Source organism: Cyanistes caeruleus, chromosome 3 (assembly GCF_971803275.1).
Source record: "Cyanistes caeruleus chromosome 3, bCyaCae1.hap1.1, whole genome shotgun sequence".
Lineage (NCBI taxonomy): Eukaryota > Metazoa > Chordata > Aves > Passeriformes > Paridae > Cyanistes > Cyanistes caeruleus.
The window spans coordinates 27098754-27122151 of record NC_141703.1 but is presented as its reverse complement, the minus strand read 5'-3'; the positions used below and the strand labels follow the sequence as shown (position 1 = coordinate 27122151).

The following is a 23398-nucleotide window of genomic DNA, read 5'->3' as shown; positions in this document are numbered from 1 at the left end:
GTAGAAGCTTTTGTAGGATTGCATTCTGGGAATCATCATTGACAAAACAAAACCCAGTAAATACACAAATGGAATAAGAGCTAAAATGACTGTTGATAACTGTGGCTGCCTCAAAAGCTCTAAGTTAAAAGGAGGACACAATGCACACATAGAATAACGGATTTTTTTCTAGCAGATACTTAAAAAGCAGCATGGCTTGAAGGTGAATTTAAAATAAACTATGTGAAAAGATATTCAGAAAGAAAACTTGGATGCGAAAGAACTGAAAAGGCATGAAAGGATGCAGAAAATTATAGATACGCTAAAAGGGTTGAAAGCTTTAGTTTCTCTGAAAATGTGATCCTAACAGTCATGTTTTCAGACAATACAAAGAGGAACAGCATTGTCAGTATCTCATTAACTGCACCTTTCCTATTCTGTCTTTCAGGTTCAAAAATTTTAAAAGCCTAATGATTGTGCTGGAGAACTGGTTATGTTAGCTCAGTAAGAAACTGACCATATTTGTGCATGAAGTTGTTTTCACCATTCTAAGCTAAGTTTGCTGAGGCAGAGTGCTATTTCTGTAAAGCTACAAATAATGAGCTAAATTTATTGCTGGCATCACTGGGTACAGCTCAAATCCTTTTTACGTTCAGCTGACAAACAGCAGTTTTGATTAACTGAGAAACATTATAATAATTCACTTCTAATAGCAGTTTTAGAAATCTGGAAATAGCTACAATGGAAACAGCAACAGATATTTTCAGTTTGGTTGTACATTGTTGGTGCCCTTTTCAAAATAAAGAGCTGCTAAATTAACCCTGTGAGTACATTCTTACCTTTGTGAGCATGCTGGTAAGGTGAGAAAGTGCTTGTGCCAGAGGTGCTTGGGAAAATGGCTGAAATGCCAGAGTTAGTGCCTGCACCTGCAATGTAAACAAAAATGCCATAAAATTCAATGGTTAATTTGTCCAGTCAAAGGAATAGGTTGGCTCAAGGAAAGAGAGCCTTTAGTTAGCTTGGTTGCATTCCCATTTATTCACAAAGGAGCCAAGAGCTACTCGCTCTTTGAAATGTCCCTAATCCCAAAACATGTTACTGGTACACTGAAAGCTGGGCTACAGACCCTGTTTTTGCACACTGTCCAGAGGGAGTGAAAGCCAAACTGCCAAACAGATAAGAACTCAGAAGAAAAAGCCAACCTGTTACACATAGATTCCCATATTTTGGATCTGTCCTGGGTAGCAGAAAGTTTTCCAGGGTCCAGATGAGATTACCCAGTTTACCACTCCAGTATTTGCAACTGCAGACTGAGACTTAGCTGGTAGATTCCTCCAACTAGTGCATCTCAAAAGCAACCTTCACTAGCAGCATCACTGTAAAGCTGTGATGCTATGCAAACCCTCATGACTCCACAGGAAAACCTAGGGAAAGTGACAGGTAATGGTATAAAGATTGCTTTTCTGTTCCATGGAGCTGTATTGTCATAAAAGGGAATTTTAGGATTTCCTGTAATGTAACTTGGCAGTATGTTTCCTATGATTTCCTGTCAGTGCAAATCTATATTCTGGGGAGAGTGAAAATTCACGGAACCAATAAATGAAGAAGTTATAGGAAAACTTCATCCCGTCAGAGGGGTGAGATTGTCCAGTAGGGGTTTCCAGGTCTAAATTCTACAGTCAAGGTTAAATTTAGTCCTGGTGTCATGCACCAAGTCTTCAAAGCATTAAACCAAGTCATGACATATTTTGACAATAGTAAACAATAGTGCATATTATTTAGAATAAAGCTGTTTGTGAGAATGCTTTTATATAGGAGGGTGTTTGCACAGCATTCCAAAACAGAACAAAAGTATTAGGGTTGGGAGTAAACATTACCTTCCTTCTCAAATGAACTTTAATGCCATTGGTAAGCATATAATGCAAACAGCTACTATCAACAGACACTGAGAATCATTTTCTATCTTGGAGGAGGTATGAAATTCCTCCTGCTTTGTATCAGCTGTCTGTGGAAAAAGCCCAGTGATAATTAAATTCAGCAGACCTGAAGGCAAAAAGCTGCCCCAGTCATCTAGTGTGCACAGCACATGGCTCCACAAGTTGGTTTGGTGACCAAAATAAATGAGAGCTCACTGTGTCCTTTTGACCAAGTAAATATTCAAAGAAATCAAATCACCAGGTAAACTACACAAAAAATCAAGTTGTCTGGAGTGGTCTGAGAAATGCTCTATGGTTAAGAACAAAGCAATATGCACATTCTTCAAATGAAGAGAAATGTTTTTTTAAAAAGAAAAAAAAGTACTATATAAAGTAAAACCTGTCTGCATGTACTGAATAAGAAATGTACACCTAAAGAGGCTGCAAAGTAAGAGTTGTGGTTGTCTTCAAAAGAAATTTTCTGTAACAATCGTAAAACTTCTTTCAAACATCATTTGTTGGAAGAAAATGGATTAATTCATTATAATTGGTATTTTTTCAAACTGAATAAGGGTTTTCATAAGGTTTTAAATATACAAATTTATTAATTCAGATGCATTTCATATTTTGCAAATGAAGGCTAGATTACATAAGTCTTGCCTCTGGTCATTTCTCTGTGACAGATTTCCTTCTAAGAAGAATGAGTTATGAGCTCCAGACACTGCAGTGCAGTAAGACTATCTAGGGATGATATAAATGAAGCTGTCATCTGCATGTAGTGGGCATTAAAGACAGGTAATTTGTAGAATTTTAAGCAATTCTTCACAAAACCAAAGTGAAGCATCCTTGGTCATGACCTCTGTGTTTACTCATCATGGCTGGACAAGAGAGGAAATTTAGCAAATGGCCAGTAATGTAGCCTGATACTTTCCTTCATGTTCCTGCACAGCCGCCAGGCTTACGCCTATTCTTGCAGCCCCCCTGGCAAATCCAGTTACAGCCAACTGGAATTCTGCACAGTCCTTGCAAGCTGCAACAAGCCAACAATAGCTTCTCTGACACTGCCTCTCAGTGAACACAGGCAAGCTGTGCTGCTTTGTCTGCCTAGAGTTCCGCTAACAAGCTTCAGCCCATCTCCACAAATGGGTTTTAGCAAACTTGCCTCTCTTTTCCTTCACTTGAAGCATGAAGTCATTGAAGTATTTCTGCCTAATAATCTTTCAGTCTCTTGGTATTGTTAACTTCATGTTTTTCACCCATCTGTGAAAGGAAGTAGAGCCTTTCAAATTGGGGAGTCGGGCAGCAGCAAGTAGCACAGGAAGGGAAGGAGGAAGGTCACCACTCTTCATTCAGCATCATTATCACACTTCACCCAGCTCCCCCACAGCAGGGCAGGCATGCTGCCCACACCACGCACACACATGGATATCACACCCCCTCCTGTGCACACCAGTGAGAGCCTTCAGCCCCAGAGCCTATGTGCAGAATGTCCTCTGCATGGGAACACAGCCACCTCGTTTGTTCTGCAGTGCTGGCATGGCAAAATCACAGCTGGCACTAGAATGTGGGGGCCTTTTACACACGCCTGGGTGGGAGTTAGTCATTACACATATTTTAAGTCTACTGTCAAATTTAATAATTTGGCATATCCATTATGAGCCAAGATTTTTCTTTAGATGTGGCTTAGAAGAAAGTGCCAATTCATGCACCTGCACTACAAGAGGAACCAAAGTGACACCTTCTGTGGAATTTCAGTTTATATTCCTTTACATGAGCAAAAAGAAACAACTCATAGCTGCTGCTTTATCCCAGTCAGCACCACATCACACTAATATCAGTTATTCCTGTTCACATCCAGATTCGCATCCCAATCACATTATTAATTCTGCTTCCAATATCAATGACACATAATCTATAAAGACTTAGATATAGCTCAGGCAGAGACATCCTAAGGTGTTATAGCACACCATATGGAAACAACTCTCTTTTTAAAATAAAGACTGATGGCTGTAATATAGCTGTGGAAAAGACTGGTTTATATTCCTAGACACCTGTATGCAATACTGTAGGAATGTGATAAAGAAATTAGGAAAGAACTTTATCACTGATGCTTGGTCAACTTTTGCATTATAAATGTTTTTATAAGAAAAAACCCTGTGATTTAGTTGTAACTTTCTTGGAGTCTAAATAGAGTTTCAATTAAAAAAACTGCTCCATACTTATTGTTTAAAAGAACAATTGAATCTGTATTTACTTTTGAATGTTTAGGGATTTTAACTCAAAAGATAGCTTTAACTTAAATTACCATGCAGCTGCCTTTTGTTCTTTCAGGAAACAAATGCTGGGCAATAAAATCCTTTGTTGCTGTTGTTTCAATAAACCTTTCTGCTTTATGTAACAGATTATTCCAGTTGTTCTTGTACCTTGAGACGGAGCTTACAATAAGAAGTGGCAAACAAAACTACCAGATTTGTGAGAGGAGGAGGGGAAGGGCACAGGGAAGGGAGGTTTTACCACCATACCCCCTTGCAAGTGTTTGTGAGTGAATAAAATCTGCTGCAGTAGGACACCATATGTGCCCCCGACATTCATTGCTGTGGGTATCAGCTTCCTGGTCCATTCAAAGGACTGCTGCTCACAACTAGCAACAGATTTATTTTTTTTTAGTCTATTTAATACTTATAACATGTTATAAAAATCCTCAAAATGTGTACACAACAGACTATCAGAGTGACCATAAAATAAGACACATTAACAGAAAAAATGGTGTCTGTGTGTGTATCTATTTCTTGCTGTTGAAAGCTTGCTTTCTCCTGATGCATCCCTCCTCTCCCAAGCATAGTCCAACTATGAATGGCACAGATGAGCTGGGATTACCATCACTGAGACTCTTATGGGCTGAAGTAGGATAAAGCACACATGCAAATAAGTAACTATCAGCCTGAAATATGAGATGAAAAATGAATTATACTGAGTTGAAATTCAATATAAGTAGACAGTTTATGGCTGACAAAATTAAATCTGGATTGTAACTAAATCTAGTCATAAATAAAGACCTAGATATGTAGAGAGCAGGGGTCAGAACTTTTAAATAATGTAAATCTGTATTCAGGTACTTACATGACAGGTTTGCTTTAAAACTTAGGGAAACAACACTTCAGATGGAATGTCTGTGCACTTGGAAAGTCATGGAAGCTAAAGCAGCTGTCAAAGCCAACCTTCTTTCTGAGTTGCCTACATACAACTTCAGTAACCAAACATAAACCAACTCTGAAAATATCGCAAATCACTGATAACAGAACATATTCTAGGCAATGGAGGATTGCATGAGGGATCTTTATTTTACAGAATACTATAAGTAACTCTGATATTTTCTGGAGTCACAGGTAGATACTTCAGTTAGTGTAGGTAGCTATTACACCAGGAAGAACATGATGTAAATTAATTCCTGAGAATTAAACTTCTGAAAATGATGATAGGAAAATTCCTTCTGACTTTTGCTTTCAGTCTGGTCAATCTCTCTGTAAGTAATCACGTCACATAAAAGGAAATAGTTTTTTGCTGCTGTGCTTTCTATAATGTCTATAACTATTTTATTTCTCTCTCCTTTTATTTTGTCAGGATAGAGAAGTAATGATGATTATAGGCCACATGGCCTTAGTCTGACAATTTATTTGCATCTGTTGAAGTTTTGTTTAGAACTCACTGGGAGCTGTAATCATTGCACAGCACTGGAAAGTCATAGACAAACACTCCATGAACTAAGCATCTGTCCAAGAATTCAGTGTTGTCACCCCTTTCTCTGCACAACATGAGGGCAATAATTGCTATTCAAACTTTGCTACCATGACTTTAGAGCATCATAAGGAAGAGAAGTGACCTGCCTGGAGCTGGTCTCCCATTTCTCTGGTGTCCTGGTGGCCAGCCTGGTGGAATGGGTGGTACAAGGCTGCAAGCTCTGCAGGTTTTTCAGCTCCTGAGCCCAGTCAGAGCAATCCTGCAGAGACCTGCAGCATCTCCCACGGGCTGGTGGTGCTCACTGTGGGAGCTGCAGCTCCAGCACCAGTGAAAGCATCAAAGTCATTGGAGTGGTTTTATTGGGAAGAAGTGCACCAGGACCACATAACTTCCTAAGGGATACCTGAGCTCAGCTTTCCCAGCAGCTGAAGACAGCAAAGCCCACATTTTCATCTCAGATCCCTTCCCTTGAAGGCTGATAGCTGAAGCTGGCCAATTTTATCCTAAGGTTAGGTTCCTTTCCTAATATGGACAAATCAGGGAGGAGAATCAGGCCATACCATCAGCAAATAATAAAGCATGGCCTTCAACATTTCTCCCAGTACACATGTGAAGAGGAAATGGGTGTTCAGAGATCAAACAACTCAAAAAAAAAGAAAAAAACTTTGTTGGTTCCAGATAACAAGCCTATTCGTTTGCAGGCATAATTTAAAACAGAAGGACAAAAGGTCCTGATGTTGATTGTATTACAAAAGGATAAAACTGGCAAGGAATGGAAATGAATGATATTACAAAGAATGGAAAGTTAAAACAAAAATCTCTGAAATAATTATTTTAACTAATGCAGTGGGTTTGGCATTAGGCTTGTTTGTGTTAAGCCCTTCAATTAAGGAGGCTGAGTTCTGAGTCTTCAGTTTGGATGTGTCCCCCTGATTACAGCTAGTCACACAAAATCATAAATTTTTAGTCAATTGTTCTATCTCATCTGTTTAGTTCTTTTTGAAATTCTAATTAAAAAATAATAAAAATTATCTTTTCTATTTCTAGATGTCATTTGCTCTCTGGTATTTAAAAAAAATAGCCTGACCACAAATATTTTCCTTTATCAATACTTTTATTAGTTTTTTTTATTTTCCCAAGCTGTCATTGGTAGGTGCAAGACCTAAAAACTTACACAGGTTGGTTATTGTATCTGTTTTCATATATAAATCCAGCAAAAAAAGGTGAAATAAAATAACATTAAGTATTTTATGCACATATACACTTATGAATATATATAGTGGATTAAAAAGAAAACCCTCAATCACTTGCTGAAGTTTTCTAGAAAAATAATCTGTGAGTGGAAAAGGATTTGCATATTTATGTAATTGTGTAAATTCAACTTCAAAGTAGGTGTTCCTAAAGTTATTGTAGCAGGGTTTGATTTTGTTTTTCTCCAACATTTTTCAATTGGAGTGGCAAATATCAAAGTTTGAGGAGAAAGAGAGAGTTAATATACATAAACTAATTGAGAGTTTCAGCTGCTAAAAGACAAAGTCTCTTCTAGCAGTAACTCTACCTCTCTGCCAGAGAAACTCCATATATGGCTAAATCATCTGTCTTTTGCATCTACTTTTACACTGGGTAAAAGAAAAAGAAAACAACAAAAACACCCTACATAGTCAGAGGACTGAAGTAACTCCAATTCCAGAGATGTTGACAGAAAATCCAGCACCATTAACTGTGGGAAGCCACATCTTAGAGTGGTTTGGTATTCATTGCCTTAATGGTTTGATTCACATGGAAAACCTGCCTCCCCTACCTTTTGCAGTGCTCTTATTTATCACAGAGGTATCAGATCCTTCAAACCAGTGAGATTTTCAACACCATAAACTGGTGACATGCTTGCCTCAATTAAACCTCTGGCCTCTGCAAATTATCTCCCTTTCCTCCCCCTCTTTTCCATGTTATTTTGTGCTATTTATGTCTCAAGTCCTTTGAGAGGGAAAAAAAACACCCAACAAGGTGGCACAGGCCCATCAAGGAATTTCTCACTTCCAGTCCTTTTTACACTAATATTTCCAGATGTTGGGTTGTGGGGTGTTCATCTTGTGTCCTTGGCCATTTCAAGTTTTATTGACTGCATTTGAGCTGAAAGATATTTGCTTACCCTTTGATCAAACCTAAATACTTTTCTGTCAGATGAAATGTGTCATCAGATAAATTCCCTGAGCAAGTTCCCATGCAGGGGCACATACCCCTGGACCTGGCCTTCTGTAACAAACACATAGTCCAGGCACTTCCCCAGCAGGGAATGCTTACAGCTAAGGAGAGCGCCACTGCTCTCCCATCCTGTCTCAGCTCTAATGAAGGCCTGAAACGGGATTTATCTGCTCTCATTTTTCTGTATAGGGTTGTAAACTCGGAGCTTGTCACCCCAAGCTTCCTACTTTTAGGTAATTCGCGATTCTCATTTCCTTGTGACCTGCTGGGTCACCCTTCTCTGGTGGTGTGCTGTATCCAGGAGAGTTTGAGCAATTAGGAGCTCTGGGGGAGAAGCAACACTGTAGTGTGGGGTTTAGGCTCCTAAATGCTGTTCATTGCTATTTTGAAGTCTCAGCAGAGGAACAGAAGATTCCTGGGACCACTGGGAGTTTTTGTACTGGGTTCTCCATTCTAACAGCCAGTTAATAAGCAGAGGTTGATCTGCACAAAGAAACCATCCCACCAAAATACTGGTATTATCCTTCCTGTGACAGAAACAGTTAAGAAACCTCTTGTTAAGGTTATGGGCTTGGAGCACTTAGATGAGTTTGGAATTTGCAAACCTCAAAAAATTCCACAGTTGTGCAACACTAACATGTCACCTCTTCTTCGCTCTGACTGGTGTAATCTGATGACAGTGAAATGTGTGAAAAAGATCATCTGCTAATACCAGATTTTACACTGCCTTCCACAGCAACAGGGAGCATTTCAAGGGTTCCTGCAGCAAGGCTGATTTTCCAATTGGAGTACAAATTAATGCCTATGAATTGGGGCACTGCCAGGCCAAATGGGGTCTGGAGACTTAGATATCATAAACCAAATTACCTGAGCTTATTGGTTTGAGAGACTTGGATTTTGAGACCCTTTCTTGCTTTTTGAACACTTGTAATCAAATGGTTGATTTCATGGACTTGATTAAAATAGAAATACTTAGTCCTTTTAGGACTAATGTTTTATTTTAGTACAGAATCAAATTGATGGTTTACACACCTGCCTAAATTCCTCACAAAGATAATACATACTTATTCTTGTGTTTATCAAGCTAAAAATTGCATGTAGTTGATCAGTTTTGCCAATCATACTTTCTTTATAGAAACACATTACCTGTTGTATCTGCCAGATATCCCACAAAAAGACAAAGATTTATTTTCTTTTAGGTGACTAATAACCAGAGGATCTGGTAGTTTCTTCCCAAATGAGTTATAACATGCCTGATAATACTAACAACCCATTTCAGCATGTTTGAGACAGACCATCAGAGCTGAGGGAGGGATTAATTTCCAGCTATGGATTAGCAGCCCGCATGGTTCTGTTCCCACCAGTGGGGCAACCAGGTGTATCTGCACCCTCTTACCTTATCCCCCCATGTCCCACCACGGCTCTCTGTGCTGGGTGTGGCTGGGGTACAGGTAATGTTATTAACAAAAGCTACTATGGGGCTAAGGTTTGGATTTGTGACCAAAAGGGGTTGATAATTCAGAGATATTTTCAATATTGCTGAGCAGTGATTACACAGCGCCTTTTGTGCCTTTCAACCCACCCCATCAGTGAGGGGGGTGGGGCTGCACAAGGAATTGGGAGGGGACACAGCCAGGACAGCTGAGCCCAGGGATATCCCACCGTGTGGGGAAGAAGGAGGAAATGGAGCGCATTCAGAGTGATGGTGTTTGTGCTCCCAAGTCACATTACATGTGATGTAGCTCAGCTTTCCTGGGGATGGCTGAATACTGAACTGCCCATGGGAAGCAGAGAACGGATTCCTTGCTCTGCACTAATGTGTGTAGTGTTTCCTTTACCTGTTTAACTGTCTTTATCTCAATCATTGAGTTATCTCACTTTTTACCTTTCTCTTCCCTGGGGTGGGGGGAAGTAAGTGGCTGGCTGCCTGGGGCTGGACTGTCAGCTGGGGTTAAACCACAACCTTCCTACCCTTGTAGTACTACCCTACCTCTGCACCTTCTTCCTGCATCTCACATCTGGGTCCCCCCTAACACCCTTACCTCACCTCCTAAACAGATGTTATCTCACCAAAACCACGCTCACCCTGCCCTTCATCCACTCCCACTGTCTCAGGCAGAAGGGCAATCTCAGGGCTGGCTGGGTTTCTGCAGCCAAGTGGGATGAGCAGCTGTACAACACACCAGCCCCTTGGCATGCAGACAGCTCAGGGGAGATGCTTCCTTCTGGACTGCTACTGCTCACCAGGAGCCATGTGAGGTGGTGACCAACCCCTTGCTCCTCTGAGCTCTTAAACTGTAGGAAAGGTAGTAGATGTTCGTGTCCTATCCTCCTTTAAAGTGCTTCCCAGAGCTCCAGTGATACACAGTTCTGCAGCATCTGAATGAAGCAATTCCTATTTATGGACATAAATAAATGTTCTGGGACTTTCAACCCCTGCCTTCAAATCAAGCAGACAAAATATTGCAATTCCTTTTCACTACAAAGATGTCTGAAAGAAGAGAACATGGATAGGATTTTTGTTTTAGATGCATCAAGTTTTGCTGGGGAACTGCTCATTTTTTCTCTTTGTTCGGGTTTTTGTTGTCATTTTGTTTTAAAGCTTTTTGTGCTGATCTTCTCCAGATTATCCGAGGGAGTGTCAAAGTAATTTGGTCATTCAGAGAGAGCCTCATTTTTCCTTTTCTTTTCCTCACTTCCTCTGCCCCCTAAAGGAGACAGCAGTTTCTGGGGGGTTGCTTCTGCAGGACAGGGCTGGTGTGAGCTGTCCCTCCTCCCCATGGCATGAGGATGGATAAGGCACTGCACGTACATGGTATGCAAACAAACGGGTACCTCTAGGGTGCCACACACACATTCATACATGATTTCTTCAATTAGCAAACTACAGACCCTTTTGTCAATGAAATCTACAGAACTAATTCTCTTACCAGTGCTGACCACCAGACATCAATGTCAACCCTTGAATCACTTAGCAGCCAAAGGATATGAAAAGGTCTGATGCCCTTTTACTCCTACAAATTACGAATCTACAAATTGTCCCATGTTTTCCTTCCAGGTGAACTGAAACTCAGTTAAAAAAAAATACACAGACATGGGATTTCCTGGACTTACTGGTTAAGTAATCCTAATAAGTCTTGCATGGTGTATCTTAACAGATGAGCAGTAGTAGATCCTAAAATCAAAGATTCTGATTTTTCCTCAAATGATAAGCATTCCCTCCCTTTGTTGGCAAAACTAGTTGGAAGCAGAAATTGTTTAACTGGAGCTAGGATTATTGTTTGAACATAATTATCATCACCGAAAGACTTCACATCGAGCTTCCAGATGATTTTAAGTCAAAACCAGATGAAATGAATAGAAATATCAGAACACTTACATTCCTTGGTGTTGGGAGGTGCCAGCAAGCACGAGTAGCAAACCATCCCGTAGATGTTCCGAGGTCTGTTTTCCAGCATGTAGTAACTGCAGTGAAGGGCAAGAAGAGGCAAAACAGTGCAAATTAATATGATATGACTGAACATGGTTCAGCAGCAACCAATTATATGGAGATAAAATCATTTAAAAAAACTTTTATAAGCAATTTGAGGCAAAGATTATTCTTTTTTTTTTCTTTTTTTCAAATTGCCTGAATAGAGACTGTGTTTCTCTTCTTCCTTTCCTCTTAATATGTAATTAATCAAACCTCTAGACATGACAAGAAGTGGTAATATTGCCTAAAACAACATTAGTCTCCCTGCTGAGTCCAAGCTGCAGTTTACAGCATGCCCTGAAATAAGATTTTTCAAAATAAGAGAATGCAGTTTTTTGAAGCAGTAATCTTTCAAGCAAGACCACCAGTTGGATATGGCTGGCTAATTTTACTCACAAACACTGTAAGAATAATCTCTGTAATCTTAGAACCAAATCTGAGCCAGATCATAATAAAAAATACAGGGAAACACCACCCTCACAGGGCAAGGCAGATTATGTTTTACTGGTTTGTTTGGGGTTTTTTTTAATTTCCTTGCTGTATTGTTTATAAATTAGTCCTTGATAGTGGAATTACAGTGTGTCAGAAAGGTTTTCATAATTTGAACTTTTGGGCTGCTAATAAAGCTAGTGTTGAAATAAGATAATTGGCTACTTAAGAGTTAGATCCATATGCACCCTAATGAGTAATTACATCAGAATCATACATATGTTGATGTAACATCATACTGTTGATGTTATGGATATGTCTTTATAAATCACTTGTAAATCACTACATATTTTAATGAAGAGATGAATAAATTCATAATCTATTCTGTGTAGACAGGAACTCAACACTACAAACATTTTATGCAATTGTGGATCTGTTTTCTGCTCGTATGTACCTGCCTATGCATGTAAAGTATGGGTTTTTTTTGGAAAATATATGCATTGTTAGGAAATCACTGCTGAAACCGTCCACCCAAATCATTTGGTGTATTAATGAATGGCAAATAAGAGATATAGGTCCAGGAGATGGAATACACAATGATGCAGCAAAGGGAAGACAGGGACTGGAGGAAACTCAGGGAGCCGGGGAACTACTCATGTTTCCTCATTTCTTTCTTGATGGTTTTAAAAGATTGATCCTTGCTTCCTCCTTCAAAAATCTCTTGTGCCCCATATGCCACTCTACCTAACTCTCAGGAGCAAAACTTCATCTTTCCTCTCTTATGGGGGCCTACATAATTTTAGGTTGCAAAGCAGTTAACAAATACACAGGAAAAGGCTGCCAAACCACAAAACAAAAGAGTGGAAGCCCAAAGATACATATAAATCTATGAAGAAAAATACAGGACAGTTAGGATCCACAGTCTAATAGCTGTGTTGGTTTAGGAAAGACAAACAATCCTCCTGACACTTACTAAATCAAGCTGGTGGAATAATTCTTGGTTTTCACCACCATGCAGAATGGTGGAGGACATATAAAGGAAACTGAAGAAGATGCTCATGGCAGGCAATCATTCATCCACATGAGCAGGAAACTGCAGATGCATTAGTGACTCACCCACACAAAGTACTGGCAACAGATTTGTGCTTCTGGCCACTTTCCTATGCACCAGATATTAAAGGTAATGTTGGAAATATGTGATACCTTTATACCACCAACTATGGAGAAATGACCCACTAATGACAAAACAAATTTTCACAGTATTACTCTTCCACTATGATATTTATCCTTTCTTTCCTTGGCACCTGCCAGGCTCAGGTTTGGAGGGGCTAAAGGCAAAATCCAAGAATTGAGGCTAGACTGAAAAATGGACTTCTTTTCCTGCTTAACACTGTAGTGGCTTATCTTGGGCTAACCTTGGTGGTGTCATTCCAGATTCAGGGACTTGGACCCGGGTTTAGGCCTTCCCTCCCACGGGAACAGGGAGCCTGGGACAGGAGGTGGAGAGGGGTGGGTGCTGTTCTCAGCAGGAGATAATCTGCAGAGAGGCAGCAAAGAGGAGCATCCTTGGTGGAGGCATCTCTTGCCTTATCCACAACAGCAAGGGTGGGACTCAGTTTCATTAGAAATTCACTGGCTAAACTTTTCCATGCAGAAACCAGAGGAGCATTCACTCCTTGCCTTAGAACCTCTCAGAGAACTGATCCCGCATTTGCTGTAGCCAGGGACAAACACAAGAAATGGAGAAGAGCCAGTAGCAGAGGCATTTCTGTCTGCATTTAAAGAGAAAATGATCCCACTGCAATTCTATCTTCTGAGGGGACTGGAAGCTTACCCCAAGCTGAAAATAGGTGCTGGGACAGCATAAGGGACATGTATTGTTTATACTTGACCTTTTCTTGCTCCTCATGGCTGCTACTGAATGAAGACAGACGACCAGGCTGGAAGGACTCTTGCTCTGACCTGCCACTGAGGCTTGTAGTCAGTTGTGATCTCAGTCACACTCCAGGAACACCTAATGGATCACCCCACTGAGGGAAACAGTCTGAGTCACACCTAATTTCCACGTTCTTAACCTGTCCTATTTGACATGATAGAAGAGCTTCTGGGCAGGAGCAGAGGACAAAGCCTGCAGTCTCTCAGGAGGTTTCAGTCTAGGTACCTCTAGAGTTCACTGGACTTTGGTTTTCAGGATCACAGCTTTGGAACTAAGCCTTTAATATCTTCTCTGTCTTGCACACTTCTTGTGAGCATGACAATGTTATTTTTATTTTATATGAGAGGGAACACAAAGAAGAAGTAGGTGACCTCTCCTCTTGTACCAAAGGTATCTTTCTTCCCTAGAATTGGTCATCAGTAATAGTGAAAAAAAGAAAATAAAAGTATATAATTTTCCAGTGCTTATATTAAGATAAATTACAGAGGATGGCTCTTGTAAGCACTGGAAAAGGCTGCCAGTTCAGTGGTACTTTGTCTGAAAACTTTTGTACAGAAGGAGCCATATGCTCATCTTTTCCTCAGGCTCCTTTACTGAGGTGGTGAAAAAGCAAAGGGATGAGATGTCCATAAGTACAAACAGCAGTATGTGGGCTGTTACCTTGGGCAGGTCTGCAGTGTGCTATGGAAGCAGTCCTCTGAAAATTGAAACCTTGTTTTTATCCCTCACATCCACTCAGGGGCTCTCTGAGATTTACTGCCCAGGCAAGGGAGCTCCCTGCCAGCTGCCACTCCCCCTGGTACCTGGCTGTCCGTGTGGCACAGGGGACAATAAGGACAATCAGCTACTCACCAGCTCTCTGCTCTGACACACAGGCTCTGCATTTCCCCCACCAAGACACAGGAGCAAACTCTGGGGACTCTAAGTAGCATGAAGAGCCAGGGCAGCTTCAGAGCTTGTTTTAGCTCATATTTAGTTTATCTTGAGAATTCCATCTATTCAGTCTTGGGCTGAGAGGGTGTTTCTCCTTAACTGCTGGCTTTGCCAAACAATCCCAGGACCTGAGCGTTACAGGAGGAGCGGCACACAGCCAGATTCCGGCAGACCAGTTTCTGCTACAGGCTACACCTGTGCAAACACGATGTTTTGAGATTTCTCCCCAAGCACCAGCTGTGCAAGCTGATTATTTTCAGCCAGCACCCTGCTCCCACCTGGGTAACCTCATTAGTCCTGACAAAAATTGCAAAACAGCAACTGTGACCACTATTTAAGTTTCTTGCTCTTTATGATATGTGGAGGGTAGTCAAGAGGGAGCTTTTTTTAAGTCACATCATCAGTCTGTTTGGCTGGCAGCTAGACAAGTCCTTCATTTTATTTGTAAACTGTGAAAATTTCACAGACTTACTGATAAAATAAACCTGGAAGCAGGGCCTCTTTAAGAGGGCTTCCTGTGCTATAGGCAGTGTGGGTTATACAGCATCTGCAAACTGAACAAAAGCCAAATGTCTCTAAATCAAAGAGAAATAGTGGCAGAAACTGAAAAGGTAAGTAATGTAGGTAAGTAAGGTGAAGTTGTATTTTGAGGTACTTACCCTACAAAAAAAAAAAAATTTGACTGTAAATATATGCTTGGGTTTGCAGACTTTCAGATGTAATATTATCAAGGATATACATATCTAATGTAGCAATTTATTTCTTGCCATTATTATTAGAATTATACTGAGTATAAGAGAACATTACAAAGGTGGACTTAATAAACAACACCAATTTTAAGCCCCTTCAGCCAGCCCTGAAACTTGTTTTGGCTCTGAACAAACACTACACACACTACATTAACAGCTCCTTAGACTCCCTTCTGTTGTGTAGAAAGGACCCCAGAGACTAAAATGCCTTGGTAAATCTCACTGAACAGCTATGTTAGTTAATGCTGTCAACTACTGACAAATGTGCCTGCTGTTCACATCTGGAGAGGAGATATTTTATACCCCTAAACAATCTGTAGTGCCAGCATAGACCCTACAGGGTATTTCAGGTGCTGTCATGCAGCTCATATGTAGGAGGCAGGACTGAGAAGGTGGCCCTCTGAAGCTACAGCTGGAGGCCAAGCTGGATTTCTCTGAGTGTTTATAATGGCACTACACACCTGTGCTCGTTCCCTTTCCATTTCTAGTAAGAGAATAGGGTTTCTAGTTCTTCCAAACAGCTATTTCTTCAGTGAGACTTCAGCAAGATTAAGAACATCTTTAGGGTCCCTTCCAGGCCCATTTTATGACTCTGTGTTTATTAAACTTACCAATGCTTTTGAAACATTTAAATGTATTGTTTTAGCAGAGATGAAAAAGCATAATTTACCAGTATTGTACCTACAGTCAGTTTTGACATGGAGAGGCTGTCAGAAATTTTGATATTAGAAAAGTACTTCCCAGTGCCTTGGGTAGAGCAAAGATCCATGGATAAGTCCTTACCCTGGGAGACAAGGACCACACTCTGCATCATTCTCCTGATCCCCAGGTGTCATGACTGTGGCTCGGAAAAAACCCTCGCAGTCCTTGTGCCGTCTGCATATCTGGTAACCTCCTTTGGAAAACTTCTCTGAAGGGCAGGGGATGCAGCCATAGTCCTCATCTTTGGTGCCATATCCACATGTCTGCAACAACACACAGTCACTCAAAAGCAGCCTTGTGCTGCACACCAACTTCTAGCTAAAGAGAATGTTCCCAGCCTTCCCCTTGGCCCTGCAGCACAAGGGAGAGGAGTCTGTCGTTTGGCCTGGTAGTGTCTATCCCAAAGAGAACATGCAGGGACATAAGGATGCAGCACACTGTGTGCTGGTGAGGGAGAAGGGGAACTGGAGCATCAATCATACTGCTTGTAAGCAGCCCTCCATACTACTTCTATCATAGTCCAGCAAACTGTGGAAGTGAATTTCAGCTGCTGCTTGGATAGAAAGTGAACTAAAAATGGAAGAGTAGAGAAGACTCCTACAGGAGAAACACAGCTGCAGCAGGGCTATCAGCAGTTTCAGGCTAGAAGACCCCAGAGGGAACAGTCCAAAAGGCAATGTTCGGATGAGATTTTGTAACCTCTGAACTCACATGTCCCAGCTGAACATTAAGTTTAGAATAAATAAAACTAAACCAAACTGGTTATTATTCAAACATAATTGTTTGGGACTACCAACTGTGTGAAATGCTTGAACAGGATGTTTATCCCATTAAAACCAAACAGGATTTCAGTAATTTATTTTTTTTAATAAGCAACAATTATCTGCTGTAAATCAGAAAGTTACTTAGGAACCATAATTTAAAATATTGCAGAAACATCCAAGTTCCTTTAGTGCCAAAATATCTTAGTGGGAGAGCAAAATTAACTTGTCAGTGTGAGAGGCCAGCAAGCAGACCAGACTGACCGATTTATCACTCTGTGTTGGAATGCCAGCACCAGTTTCTAAGTAACTGCTGAGATGAGAACAGGCTGGCAGAGACTGTGTATGGAACTTCTACCTTTCAATTTTTACAGTATCCCTTGTAACAGGCTGTTCCTGGGATGTGGATTGCTGGCATGCATGCAGGATGCCTTGCTCCCACAGCACACTTGGAGGTGTGAGTGTACCTGCTCAGGAGCACTCCTTATAGCCTTCCCCATTTGCTTTCCTACCCATTGCTTCCACATAACAAAGCATTTGGGTTTTTTGCATTTGGTGCTTGATGTGTTCCCCCCAGCAGCAGCAGAAGCTGGAATTACCATGTAAGGCTCTTCACCCGGCTCGCACTTGGGGCAGTCATGGCACATGCCAGTGGTCTGGTTGTAGTACTCATTCTCACCGCAGTTGGAGTATTCGGCACTGGCGGAGTACACCAGGGAGACCTGTCACCAGAGAGCATTCCAGAGCACTGTCACTTCCACTGCCACCGTCCTCCATGCCTCACCCCCTCCCCTTAAACAGCTGCTGTGACTCTACAGGCAGCAGGGCCAGCACTGCACTGTGAAAGCTCAGCAGCAGAAGTGGTGACACTAAATGGAAGCAGATGCAGGTTTCAGCAACCAGGTACTTCCAAGAGTTTCTCAGAGACTGACATTCATGCTTGTTGGCACTGCCACTCCTTAAAACACTGAAGGCCACGGTTCCTGGCCTGTTACCTGACATGCTCTCCTGCACAAGCAAATGCCAGAGCTCACACCCTCATCACTCCCAGCTCTAATGAGCCTTCATAAATGTGACTGCAAGGGACAACTATAATAGCCAGAGATAATGCACTGCCTCGGGCCTCAACCACAGTAGGGCCGTGCTTCATGTGACACCCAGGCTAATGTGCTCTTCTAGCACCTTCTGTCTCTGCTCCATCCTGGGTACTTCTCCTTCCCCCTCCTCCCTAGCAGCCAGGGTTTAAACAGCACATTCCCAGGTGTTTTATGGAATGGAAATGATCACTGGATTGAGGTTCAGTCCCTAGGTCATGTGTAGCTCTGCCACAATTCACAGGAGGTTATGAATACCCCCAAGCAGAACCCTGTTATTTTTGCACACTAGAAGGACACGTACACACAGAAATACCTACCATCAGGAAAGGGAACACGTGAGTCCATTTACGTTCACCCAGGTGAGCCATGCTCTCTTGATACTTTACCTGAAAAGATAGAATTGGTGATTGTTTATGAACATGAGTAAATATTTGTGTGTGTTGCCAAAATAAGAACAGAAGGGCTCATAAGCAGAACAAAGGTTACATGGGAGCAATGCCCAGAGGTCTAAACAAAGAGAGGGGGAGATGTGCACGTGCAGTCGTGCATACACACAGGCACCACACACCCTTACCACACACCTCTTTCCTCTCTTTGAGAAGGTAATGGCAGGAGGGAATCCAGTCTTGCCATATTTACAAAAATCTGTGAAAGATGAGGAACCCAGTCTGAATTCTGGCACCTCTTGGCTTGCTGAGAAATCCTCCCAGGAGGAATGGAGGCCTGTGTCTTGACCACTGAATGAGGGCTGGGGGTCAGTAGCCTGGCTTGTGTCCACACCAGTTGGTGCTTGACCACACCACCTCAGGTTTGTCTGGGGAAGATCCGCACGGAGCAGCCAAAGCAGAGCCAGGGAGTGAGCCAAAGGCAAGCAGTGTGGGCAGTCAGAACACCAGGGGTGCACTTTGCTTGCTGGCTCCTGTGGATGCCCTGAGAAAGCCCAGAGCTGCTTCCCCTTCTTTAGCAAGCATCAGCTGCTTTTTGTTCTTGATAAGCAAACTGCAGATTTAAGAAGTTAAACCGAAGGGAGGAGCCAAACCTTGTATTAGAAAGGCTATTAAAACAGTTGGGAAAAATAAAGGCTAGAATCAATGTCACAAACACATTTAAATGTTATTTATTTATTCATTCATTATTTTTATATTTATTTATTATTATTTATTTCTTAAAATGATTAATTTTGAATAAGAGCTAATGTTCCATATTCAAATGCTGGATTTCTTTCTAAGGTGAAAAAGACAGGAAAAGGAGGCACAATTTGGTTTTTTTCTTTTTTAGCTTGATACAAACTATTTAATTATATTGTTACAGCACATAATATGCCCTGGGGCTTTTAGAGCTTCAGATTGCAAGTGTTTGAGATACAGTTGCAACATTCTGGTCCTAGCAGATGTAAGCTACTCTTTCAATTTTCCGTGTCTCAGACGCTGGGAGACTTTTAGCCTCCCAGAAGAATACAATTACTGCTTTGTGCCGCTTTCGAGCATACAATTTACATGAGAGCAGCGCTCTAGTATTTGAGATAGCTGCAAACATTTACATTTTTAAACACTAAGTAGATTAAGCAAAGATTATATCACTCCAGCATCAAACTGTGAACTTGCTTTATATGTTCCTTCCAGCAATTGGGCTAGCTGAGACAGGTAACTGGGTGGGTGGGTGGACAACCTGAATTATGAGTATATTCGTTTGTGCAGGAAATTGCACTTTGAAACCTAGAAACAAAAGAGAGCCAGAAATAAATTGTCCTAAATCTGGAGGTAAGAGATGGAAAATAGTAATTCCATTGTATAAAGTGTCAGACATGAAGGTGGATGAAGGGTTTGTCTGTGGCAGCGCAGTTGCCTGGAAAAGTTCCAAGGATATTGTCATAATGCATATGTATGTTAAACTGTACACTAATTATAAAAGAGTTTGTCAGACCTTAGATATTAGTATTATCAAGGCCCCACCGATACTGCTAAATGATCACATTTATTATAAATCAGGTCTGAGGCTGCTGAGAACCAAAATTTTCACCAGTAAATCTTGATTCTGTAACTTTACAGTAAGAGTATATCTTAGAGCAAAACCACGCTTCAGTTGCTCTCAAGCCACCCAGATGTTCACTGATTGAGGTACTTGTGTGCAATCATAGCCAGATTTGAAAAATGGAAACGGAGTATAGCCCACTAATGTTCAATATAATCTTCTTCATTTGGCATTTATTTACATAAAATGTGGAAAGTGTCAAGTTATACATACATAAATAACTCATTTTTCTGTCTCTTAATATAAATATGCATGTGGGGTATGTTTTGTATGTAAACGTACTTTTTTTCCCCTGCATTCCTTCATTTTTTGCAGCAATATGTCAAGCATATGGGAAATACTTCTTTTAACTGGAGAAAGTAATTTCAAAGTGCTAGATTATAACTCCAAGGGAGACCTTTCCCACTAATTGCAATATCAAAAAAGTTAAATTTTGGTATTCATCATCCTATTCAAGTACACTGCCCATAAATTGGCTGTCTTATTTCTGTTGGTTTTATTTGTTTACTTGGTTGGGGTTTTTCTTCCTTTGGTGTTAAAACACTTATAACACAGGAGTGAACCTGGGAGTGGGGGGAGGGAGATGAAGGAGGTTTCTTGCAATAGGGCCACAGGTTTTTTCTCAGCTGGGGTGGTACCTGAAGGTGCCTACCAAGATATGCCAGGCTGCTCTAGGGCTTGCTGTCAGTTTTCAGGCATGGTAAGTTATATGTGCACCATGCTACCTGTCACTCATTAATCCCATCCACACAACAAGGGGTCTTCTGGTGCCAAGATCGCTTTTGTTTCTAGCTGACACCTATGAAGACATCTTCAACCAGCCAGCTTCTGCCAAGAAGGAGGAACAAGAGTGACCAGACATTATGGCCCCTAATCATTAAAATAAATTAGTTCTTAATGAATTAGTCTCCTTCAGCTGAAGTAAATGACTTTCTGCTGTGGGATGGCATGAAGCAGTGAGCAGGAAGGAGCTGGAGGTGTAATTTTTGCTGGGACTCTGGTATCACTCCTAAGGAATTTGGGATCTCTGGTTGCTTGTCTGCCAAGCCCTCCAGAGATCCTGATTTGTGTTTTTGTTTGGGACGTGTGGGTGTCTCCAGAGAGGAGGTGTAAAACACAGACGGTGTCTTTGTGGATCAGGTGTGCAACACACAGCAAGTCTCGTCATGACTAGCGGGGGTTGCTAATTACAGCTATATTTGTCTTTTGGGCATATTCGTTAATAGCTGGTGAGAATATACACGTAAGATGACAGGAAAAGGAAGACTATTTCCCCAGTGGCAACCACAGCAAGAAATGCTCGAGACTCCCTGTCTCAGCTACTTTCCTGTAGATGCAAGGCAGAAAGTTGGGGAACAGAAAAAAGAGATGACTGGGACTCTATTACTCAAATACTTCTTTCAGGCTAAAAATCTTTCCATACAGTCTTTGTGGGCTCCTATCAAGAACTGGTAGGTACAAATACATAAGTAAATAAGTAATCAAATAAATAAACCAACAGGTAGAAAATGCTTAGTTTGTGCTGTCTAAACAAGAAAAAGCATTGTTCATTGTAGTTAGCCTTTGAATTTGATAATTTACTTAGATTATTAGGTAGCACTGCCATAATTTATTTACAGCTTCCATGATTATAATCAGAGTAAATATGTGAAATGTGCAAACAATGAGGTTACCACAGCTGGTGGACTAAGCTAAAGCTCACAGCTTTCATTGGATGACCTTACATGTTCTTTTAATTCTCTGGCTTCAGTAAGTAATACAGAGGAAAAATAATTTCCTATAATAGACTTTTTTGGTTTTTGAAGTACAGTTGAAAAAAGGAGGAAAACAAACACGTGGATTGAAGCACAGACATGTTTCTCATACAGACAAATGGGGTTTTTTTTGGTCTCTCTGTATTTCTTTAGTTTCATCATTGATGTAGATATACTTCAAGGACAGAAAACCTTGTGACAGGGAAAGGCACAACCACTGTCTCAAATAACTTTGCCAGTTCCGATAGGCCTATGCACATTTCTTTTCTGGGGTTTCCTAAGCAGCAGTTTGGTTATCAGGTCTGTGGCTAGGAATGTAATCCCAAAGTAGCTGGTAAATTGGTATCAGTCATTAATCTACATCCAAGACCCCAGCTAACAACAGCAGAATGCAGGACAAAGGCTTTCATATCAATAAAGGTGGGAACATTTCGAGTCTTTCACAGGGCCACCAGCAAACCCAGCACTTGCCCTTAGTTCCCAGGGTTTATGGGAGGAACCTCACAAACCACCTTTTCCATAGATTATCACAGTTTTTTGCATGAGCTCAGTAGATAATCTCTGTATGCTCCTGATGGTGCTAAATCCTTCTTAACTGAGATAAGCATATAATCCTCACTGCAGGGCCTCACAGGCTTCAGAGTTCAGTAGCAGAGTTCAGTCTGGCTCCAGACTTCTGAAAAAAGTTGTCAGTCTGAGTTTTGCTTTCAGGAGGGAAGCCCATCACTGAATGACAATGATGGCACTGCATGCTCAGGGACAGAATAAACTCAGTGAATTAAAAGTAAATGGAAACACAGAGATGATGGAAGAAAGCTATTTTGCAGCCTTAATTACAGTTTGCATTGTTGTGAAAAAATATTGTACGGAACATTATTACATTTGTAGGACAACATCAACTATACTGTTTCCTACTGTTTCTTTATCACTCTGACCTTGCAAATACCTTAAGAATTTCTTCAGAGAGATGTAAAAAGTGCTAAAATGATACAACTCTATTCTCCCTTTGTACCTGAAACATCAAAAGGCAGGGAGAACGGCCCAAACTACACATAAAACTTTAATTGCCCTGTGATCTGGCAACCCTGTCAGAAAAATAATTGATTTATCTGGCACAGACACAAGACTTTTTCCAGTGGGAACAGTATTGACAAGAGGAGACAAAAGATTCTTTAATTTGTTAATAGGGGTACTGTGTGTTGAGGACCTGGGGACAATCAAACCTAATGAGAAGCCATCCATCTCCTACAGATTTGCTTATTTGGAAACTACTCTGGAAGTTGATATACAAATTTCACATAAAGAGGATCAGCTCTCGGGTAGGCAGGTCATTAACTTTATGAAAAGGTCTTTTGGGGAAAAAGAGGCTACCATGCCGGAACAAAGCAAAAGCAGGCAAGAAAGAAAGGCTTTTCTAACACACTTTGCAGGACTGACACACACTTCCGCAAAAAGGGGGCACTAATAGGGACTGAGAGGACCCTGGGGCTCCCATAGTGCACCCGCTGCTGGCTGGTACTGAGCCAACTGTGCCCCAGCCCCCTTGCTGCTGGCATGGGCCTGATTCAGCCTCTCCCCTGGGATGACATTGGTTTTATCTGACAGCAGCATCCCTCCAAAACCTAATTCTGCCAGGCTGGGACTGCTGGAGAGCCACTGTGGTCTCCATTCCCGCTCCAATGTCCTCTCAGGGCACATG

The 23398-nt window shown here is 41.2% G+C and overlaps 1 protein-coding gene across 4 annotated transcripts in view; it reads right to left on the bottom strand.

Moving 5' to 3' along the window:
• EDAR (ectodysplasin A receptor) overlaps nucleotides 1–23398 on the bottom strand; it is a 73266-nt gene that overhangs the window by 8626 nt on the left and 41242 nt on the right. For all 4 annotated transcript variants that reach the window (XM_086880304.1, XM_086880303.1, XM_086880302.1 and 1 more), the window contains 5 exons: nucleotides 18232–18300; nucleotides 17417–17539; nucleotides 16138–16319; nucleotides 11215–11300; nucleotides 819–905 (listed from right to left, as the gene is read on the bottom strand). In XM_086880304.1, coding sequence (XP_086736430.1) covers nucleotides 819–905; nucleotides 11215–11300; nucleotides 16138–16319; nucleotides 17417–17539; nucleotides 18232–18282 — 529 coding nt within the window. In that variant the 5' untranslated portion in view covers nucleotides 18283–18300. The remainder of the gene's footprint in view (nucleotides 1–818; nucleotides 906–11214; nucleotides 11301–16137; nucleotides 16320–17416; nucleotides 17540–18231; nucleotides 18301–23398) is intronic.